This window comes from Myzus persicae, unplaced genomic scaffold, assembly GCF_001856785.1.
Source record: "Myzus persicae strain clone G006 unplaced genomic scaffold, MPER_G0061.0, whole genome shotgun sequence".
In the NCBI taxonomy this organism is placed as follows: domain Eukaryota; kingdom Metazoa; phylum Arthropoda; class Insecta; order Hemiptera; family Aphididae; genus Myzus; species Myzus persicae.
The window spans coordinates 791,336-800,163 of NW_019104033.1; the positions used below are offsets into that span (position 1 = coordinate 791,336).

Consider the following 8,828-nt stretch of genomic DNA (forward strand, 5'->3'; position numbering starts at 1 on the left):
AAGTCAGTTATCTCTATCTTTCCGAGGTTTGTTCATAGATGATTATTGAGTGATAACTGATAAGCACTTGATAAGCAAGGTTAGGTTAGATTATATTGTTAAAATTTAAAGTTAAATGCTTAATGCTTATAAAAAATAAATCATCTATAATATTTTAAATATTTTTCAACTGCTATTGTAACAATATATCATTAGCCTTGTATCAAGTTTACCTTTTTAACATAATGAATATAATTTTATTGACATTTATAGAGTAAAAAACTAAAAAAAATGCCTAATGTCTATAAATAACTTAAAAACGAATACGACAATAATTAAAAAAAAACTTATACAACTCGATTTTTCTCATGCTTATAAATAGCTCAAAGAGTCCCAATATTTTGAAAATGTTAAGATAATAAAAATGTCTTATATAAACATTCAGTGAAATTGTCCTTATACATAGGGTTATTTTTTAGTTGAGTCATAAGTTACACTAAAGAAGAACGTTTTTTTTCAAAAACTAGTTATGAGTACACAAATCTGTTTATCCTTAATTTTTTGTTTGTTTTTCACGCCCGCTTAGCTCCCCCCCCCCCCTGGGTACGGTGGGTACGCCACTGTACATAATTAAATATAATAGAACATAAAATAAACAAATATATCAATATTCAATAGGTTTGTAAATGAATTTAATTAAATAGTATCACATAACAAACATAGGTAGGTAACTGTAGTTGTAACTTATAAGGACACCAATATTGTTGGATTCTCATTTCACACAATGCACATAACACATAAAATACACCGTAATCATGATTATATGATCCTGAATAGAATTTCTATTGGTAATAAATTTCGGCTTTCAATAAAATTATTTATGTTACATTGAATTGTATAGGTACATGATATTATAGCACATTTAATTTTTGTGAAATAAACATTAAAAACATTTATATTATTATTAACCTGGATAATTTAGAACATTTGGTCCACCCATACAAAGTTGTTTTTGGGAAAACATTGTGATAACTTTTTCTAAGCCTTTTAGATTAAATGGATATCGTAAGTCAGTTAAAAGTTGTTTTTAATCAATACATTTTTCATAAGCATAAAAATGTATAATAGATTTTGATGTTCAAACAATTTGTCTTTTAATTACAGCTTTTACTTCTTGAATACATTCATATTTTAAGAAATAAAATGTAACCGCTGTTTGTTCATAAAAATAATTCCAACAAAAGGCAAACTTATGTTGGATTAATTTTCCAACAACCTTTAAAACGAGTCAATGAAAACCACCTAATCAAATAAATAAAGGCGAATTCATTATTAAAAAAAAAGAATAACCTGTGTGGTAAAATATACTTACCAGCAAACCTGCCAACTTATTGGAGTTGCATTAGTGTTTTGGTTCTAAACTTCTATGTAAAAATCCTGAAAATGATAAATTTTTTTAGCTGTTTAAGTAGGTACCTAGATAACTATAATGTAAGAACAATTAAACATATACATTTCAATCAAGTATTTCATTTAAACCTCTTTAGTTTTAGCTGTTGTAGATGATTCTAGAGTTGCTCCAGAATTAGTACGGTTCCAATACGAATATGTCCGAGAATTCGAGATATATTAGATGGATTGAAATTTGAAATGTAACTTTCACACAATATGTGATATTAAGAGGACACTCGCGTTTCTTGTATCGGTCTTACAAACGTACAACATATAGCTAAAACTGTTTTGCGTAAAATAGAACTACTCAAGCTGTAGTCCAATCTAAGCAACCAATTTTTCACACTATAAACAAGAGAACATTTTTTCCGCTACATCGTTTTTTTTTCCATATTAAGAATACAAGAAGAGTTCTTATTATTTAAAAACTCATTATTTCAAACTTGAATAACTTTTTTTGTATTTGTGATATCGAAAAAATAATAATTATGTTGCACAGTAAATGTTTTCCTCTTAATAGTGTGAAAAATTAGTTGCTTAACTTAGACTACATGCTGCAGCTTGAGTGATTCTATTTCACGCAAAACAGTCTTACTATGTTGGACGTTTGTAAGGCGGAGACAGCACGACGGGTGTCGCGTCCTCTTAATAACATATCTTTACCATATTTTACTTTAGAGAAAATGTTGATCCATTCTTTACGAATATTTGGATTTTTTGGTAAAGTAAAAAGTGAATTTTTTTTATTTTTTTCTTAATGTGAAAGACAATTTATTACAAAACACCTCACCATAATTGTGTGTATTTTAAAATAAATTTAGATTAAAATTAAAATTACAACAATTACCATTAATATTTATTATTCAGCATAAAACTATCTATTGAAAAAGTTGAACATCAAGTCATCAAACATAGACTATGAAATATAATTACTTAATTATATTTCCGGCTGTAATATATAATTATATATTATACAGCCGACAGGCGGAAAAGAAGCAAACGAAAAAAAAGTCCACGTGAGTGTCATACAAATATACAATTGTACTATTTTATATTTTAAAAATATTCTGTTGATTTTAATTCGAAAAAGCATAATACATTAATACTTATTACTTATTACTCATTGGTGTATTCATTACCTTTGTATTAAACTTGAGCCAGCGACGAATTCCAGGGGCCCAGGGGCGAGGGCCCCAGCCCCAGCAGACATATTATTTCCCAATTTTTTTCAATAATTCTACAAATCCTGATAGTACTATATTTCAAATTACATGTATTATTATACGTATCGTTCTGGGGTGCACACACTAAGATATTGCTATCTTAGTTCATGGTGGAAAGTCATTCCAATATTGTAATTTTACATTAACAAAAAATTGTGCNTCTTTGCTCTGGATCCGCGCTTGACTTGAGCAATGAACTAATATTATAGTTAGTAACGCCTGTTTTGAATTGAAATATAATATTATTATTTTTATAGTTGAGTAATTTTTGTTTAAGTGTAGTATATATACCTAAGACTGATATTTTTTGACTGTAGGTTCTATATTTTATTATTAATTACCTAATGACTCAATATAAAACAGTTTATAATTATGAACTATATTACTATAAGTGTTTGAAAATTTCCTTATAAAAAAGGAATTTGTTTCGTTCATTGTTTCTTAAAAAAAAAAAATTCTAATTTAATCATCAATGCATTTTTTCATATTTATACTTATACATACTTACAAGTACATATATAATTTACTATTTAAATTAAGAATATAATATTGAATATATTTTTTTTCTTCTATTCATCTAAATTTATTATTTTTTAAACAATATAAATTAATTTTATATTATACCATTAAATTCGATACTCGATAACGATCACTATAATTGCAATATACACGTTAAGAAAAAACATATTTTAATTTTAAATTATTTACATTTTTGTGTATATTGAAACTCGAAAGTAACGAAAAATTTCGTTATTTTTCCTTGACAAAAAGAACTCGTCTATTTTCTAGTTCTTTTTTTATAAAAAGGAATTCGTTCTAGGAATCCGTTCCCTCCAAAATTTGATCATAATAATTTATAGTCGGTAATTATAACTTATAAGTTATAAGTTATAACACAATACACAATATATTATGTATAGTATACATGTATTCATATCATATTTAAAATATATGACGTATTGACGTTTAATAGCAATAATAGGTATTATATATTTTACGAAGCATAAAAAAGGCGGGATATATATTATTACCTTAATTCGTAATATTGATTTATTAGTTTCTTGTATTGGAAACCTAGATAGCGCAAGTATTGACAAGAACTAAAAGCCCCCATAACCCGCTCATTGAGTACATTTAGGAGGATTTACCTCTCATACCTTCCAACTATATTATTGTTTCTAGACTTTCAGTACTGTTTGTTGTTCATTTTTGTTGATAATGGACCGAAGCGGCTCCAAGAGGGGGGGGGGCTAGGGGCCGTGGTCCATTCCCATGCCCGTATTTCTAAGATAATTGTTTAATGTTAAAATCAAAATTACCTAAAGAAACATATTACAATAATATAATAACAAAAATTGTTTGAAAATTATGGTCAACCCCTCCCCCCCCCTCAGACCATGTCAATATGTCAATGGAGCAGTGGAGCCGCCCCTGATAATGGATATATATTACACCCTAACTAGTAACTGCGATAAGCGATTGTTATAATATCATGATTCACGGAGACCAATAATAATATCTCTAATCTTCATGAATGTAATGTCGTGTTTTCAATGTTTTCATAGTTATTATTATTGAAACTTGTTGATAATTTATTTAGGAAATAAATTAATCAGCAACAATAATAATAACAAAATAATCAACAGTGTTCCCATTCAATTTTCCGGTTTCTCGTTCGTATCAGTAAATAGTTTCTAATGACGCTCAGAACGAAGTTACGAACTACTTAACTAAATTCTCTATTATAGTAAAATAGTGAATTAAGACTTGTAACCACGCAACTCCCATTCCGCAAAATTTAAGAACCGTCTCGATTAGATAGTAGGTACTCGACATCTGTAATTGATTTTTGAGTCACATATTTACTTATTTATTTATTTTCGCATACCTAGCTCTATTATTGGGTCGGATCGCCAAACATGAGTTTTTGCGAGCGGATGTCGTTGAACATACGTCAGCCGATAATCGATAATTTATATATATTAAAATATATCGTAGGTATTATCGTATTCGTATTTCTGGAATTTGTTTCAATCGTTATTTCATTCGAGCCACTGGCGAGCAGCTGTGTCTCGAGTGAGTGACATAATCTTATTTTACGGAGTGACGTATTGATATTTGCGATGACACATGGCTACTCACATAGATCATGCGAAAACGGCAGTCCGAGCCGCGACACGTCGACAGGCTAAGACGCAAAAAAAAATTACGTAGGCATGAGTAGCTAACAAGTACCTAATAAAAAATAATATGGGAAAAGAGATAACGCCACTACAAGTCACAACGCTCACAACAGCGTTCTCGTTCACACAATCACACCAAACCTCACCGAGGACGGGCCAGGCGTATTTTATTTAGTTCACTATATATATGCGTATTTAGTGAACCAGTGTGTACTACACTGCCGTGTTACACGGCCCGTGTACTGACTAATCGTAAATCGTAACATTCCAGTAATCCAGTGACTTTCACGAGTTGTACGCACAACAGCCAACAGGTGATACTCTCCGGTCAATCCTTGATAGGCTTTTATCAATTTTATAAAAAGCATCTTTAATTTTATTTTGTTTGGGTGAGTCACGTCAACACCGTTACTTACACCGTTATTTCGTAATTATTGTTACATAATAATATTTTATTCTGTGATAATATATTTTACTATTAGGCAACGACCACGATTGAGTGTCGAACTCCATTAATCGTAATATTGTAGTCATACTATTGTAAGTTTTATAAACTGCCATAAGTCGTAACTATTTATTTATTTTTATTTGAAATAAAAACAATTTACACTGTTATGATTATAATTATTAATTGCATATTATATATTTACATTTAATTAACGTTGAGGAGAAACCTCCCCTTAGAGACACCCTTAACAACAACAATGTCAACATATCCATGATAAATTGTATTTCATTTATTACAGTCGCCATGTATCCACAAGTGAACAAAGAACATGATTTGCCATCAGCTCCGCCATCTTACTTCGACTCAATGAATGCTCCGAAGTATGAGACCTACAATCAGGGTGATATCGGAGGCCATTCATATTCTTCATCAACCATGGGAGCTCCACAGCCAACTCGAGTGGTCATTGTCCAAGGAAATCCGGAAATCTGTAAGTGATATATTTAGATTCTTGAACTCTTTACCGATTCTAGTCTATTACAATACCCAACTAAAACTAGACGATTCATGGAATACCTGTATTTGATAACAATTCGCCAAAACATAGAGATATGAGTAAAATTATTAAATCGATTATTAATGTGACCCACCCAATTGAGTATTTATCTTCAAATTCATTTCAAACTCCATTGATATTGTATTTAATTCTGCTTCCTTATTAATAGTATCACTTCAGAGTTCAAACACATTTCATTAAAAACTGCTCCATTTTCTCATTCTTCTCTGACTATCTGTCTAATTCTCTCTTCAGCCATTTATTGGACTTGGAAATGAGGACCTTTCTATTTTTTTTTTTACAATCTTTTTCCTGGCCAATTTGCTTTTTATAATATATAATATATAACAGGCTTGTGCCAAGTAAATATGATTCATTCACTTATGATGAAAATATTAGAACAACAAGTGTGAGCTTAGGTACATCTGGATTTAAATATTGATGAAAGAGGTGTCCTTTTTTCTAATTTTATTATTCCATAAGTTGCTTAATTTGATATTATATATTATAATTGGTTTGATTGAGGAGAGAAGAATGTTAAAAGAAGTTTTATGCTGAATAAGACTTGAAAGCACTTTAAAATCAACAAGTTAAATAGTAGGGGGAATGAATATTTGAAGAGATGATATTTTTAAGGAAGGAAATGTTATGAGAGTAACAATAGTTACATTGCATAATGCTATTATATTCATGTTATTTAATTATTTTAGTACCACCATTGGGTCCAAGATCAGTGCAGTTGACATGTCCAACATGTAAAGCATTAGTGAGGACAAAAGTTGAAGAAGAGGCATCATCTACTGCTTTTGTTTGTTGCATGTTGCTGTTTATTGTTGGGTGTGTAGAAAAAAATATTAATAACTACATTGTGAATATTATTATTTAAATTATAATAACTTTTCTTATAAAACTTAATTATCATAGAAATTAATAATGCACTTAAGCTATTATTCATTAGATAATACTATGTTCTTGTTCCACGAGAGAATATGCATTTCCATAACGAAAACTGGTCGAATCCATCCTATTTCAAATAAGTTGTCAGTGACCGTTGACTGCATGAATGGGATTCAACATCTTTCTACAAGCACAAAATTAACATGTTTTTCTCGTGGGACAGAGTTTAATAAAATGATACTATATTTGTCTCTGTTATTATTTAAATTTTATATTTGCAATCAACTCATGCTCATAAGTATGTTAATTATATTAATTAACTTACACAAATGATAGTCAATAATAATAACTAAGATAAGATAGGTATGCTAAGTAATGTACATCTTTTTTCTAGGTGTTTTGTTTGTTCATGTCTGCCATTATGCATGGATAGCTTTAAGAACAGTAAGCATTCGTGTCCAAATTGTAATGCTTTCATTGGGCTTTACAAACCATCATAAGCCAATAATATTATTAACCACCAATTTAACCAAGCATGCAAACTGCAAGCGTATACAATATTTTATTCCTCATTATATTATTACATTCTATTACATTCATTACTATTTACTATTATTATATCTTTAAGTTTATTTTTGACAATATTTCTTATTTAGGAAACTATTCTATTTCTGAATATTAATACACAAAACTCTGATTGAACTTGTAGTAAATATAGTTATCTGGGCATTTCTGCTTCAAGTGTTCTCGTTTGATGTTTATACAGTTAATATATTTGTGTTTTATGAGAAGAAATAAGTAATAATCTTTTATACAACTGAAACGCATTAAAGTTATTTTGAAAATAAAAATCGTTCAACTATTTATTCATTTTTATTGTTAAAATATATTAAAATAATCTATCACCAGAGTATTTTTCATTTGTTCCCAAGTATCATCAGCTGCATATTACTTGCGTCTTGTAAGATTTTTTTATGCTTGATAATATTGTATAATATTACAACAGCGCCATTACTTGTGTCTCACAGGCACAACTTACTTATTGTATTCATTGATGGAATGTTTGGGTCCCAAACGAATAGTTGGAATTGAAATTACTGTATCAATATAATTTGACAATGTGAAACCTCTAAATACTGGACAGTCTTGGTAACTGCTATTCAGAGAGTTCAGTTAGGAGAAGTTTTTAGTTTGGTCCTAAAAACTTACTGAGGTATCCATGAAAGTTTCACTGTATATTATTTTCTTATGTACCTAACTATTAAATTATCTTTTAGGATACAAATAATATATCAAAAAAACACATTCTAGAAAAATTGAGTCCAAATCTCCGAACTCTACTTATTGTACTGTCTGCACTCCTTTGGTTATGACTAATAACTAACAGATAACTTGAGTCCAAAAGTTTGGGCAATTTCTTATGACAGTGTATGTTACTATTCCACACACAAAATAAATCCCATGATTGAATATGGCCCTCCGACTAGCTACACATTTGGAGTTAAAATTAAAATTATTAATTTTTTTTTTTTTAATAAAACAATTATATTAATAACGATATGAATTATAATTGCTATATAACAATAGTCTTTGATAATAGAAAAAAATGGTTCTGTTGTATTTTATAACAATATAATATCATATAATGATAACATCATTGTTTTTTTACTTTTGTATGGGTCAATTTTGTATTTTGTATTTTAATGTATTTGTCAAGACAATATTATTGTTTTATCTGTCTTATATTATGAATTACCTGATGGTAAACGCTGGCTACCTCTTATTATCCCTAGTCTTCGCCTAGAAATTGTAGTCAGCTGTACTCTAATAGCTGCACCATCTCTGCTGTAATGGTATTGTCACAGAACTTGAAGTTGCCAAAATCGTATTGAATTTACTTTATCCAATCTATTTTTAAATTTAAGTACATTTTCATGAGTAGATTTGCTTAACTTTTTTACATTATTAGCCAATCAAGTTTTTAAACCTTCCAATACTGTAACTATATCTTGTGGTATTTGAAATTAGACTTTATTGGGCACTGTTGTATTTTTCATTAGAATTTTTTTTTTGTAATAAAATTATTTTCA

The 8,828-nt window shown here is 29.2% G+C and overlaps 1 protein-coding gene across 3 annotated transcripts; it reads left to right on the top strand.

The window, feature by feature from the left end:
- Nucleotides 1-4,876: 4,876 nt before the first annotated feature.
- On the top strand, nt 4,877-7,640 carry LOC111037842 (lipopolysaccharide-induced tumor necrosis factor-alpha factor homolog). 3 transcript variants are annotated; one of them, XM_022320637.1, is made up of 4 exons: nt 4,877-5,226; nt 5,584-5,775; nt 6,552-6,678; nt 7,133-7,640. In XM_022320637.1, exons 2-4 carry the CDS (start codon nt 5,589-5,591, stop codon nt 7,236-7,238), a joined length of 420 nt encoding a protein of 139 aa, XP_022176329.1. In that variant the 5' UTR covers nt 4,877-5,226; nt 5,584-5,588; the 3' UTR covers nt 7,239-7,640. The 3 variants fall into 3 exon arrangements, with proteins under 3 accessions (XP_022176329.1, XP_022176327.1, XP_022176328.1); XM_022320635.1 differs by having other exon boundaries at nt 4,883-5,151; XM_022320636.1 differs by lacking the exon at nt 4,877-5,226 and adding an exon at nt 5,233-5,377.
- The last annotated feature ends 1,188 nt before the right edge of the window (nt 7,641-8,828 follow it).

Bases quoted from the DNA above. Each gene is read 5' to 3' on its own strand.
- LOC111037842 (XM_022320637.1), top strand. From the start codon at position 5,589: ATGTATCCACAAGTGAACAAAGAACATGATTTGCCATCAGCTCCGCCA. The intron at 5,776-6,551 runs GTAAGTGATATA...TAATTATTTTAG, and splicing joins CCAAGGAAATCCGGAAATCT to TACCACCATTGGGTCCAAGA. The intron at 6,679-7,132 runs GTGTGTAGAAAA...TCTTTTTTCTAG, and splicing joins ATGTTGCTGTTTATTGTTGG to GTGTTTTGTTTGTTCATGTC.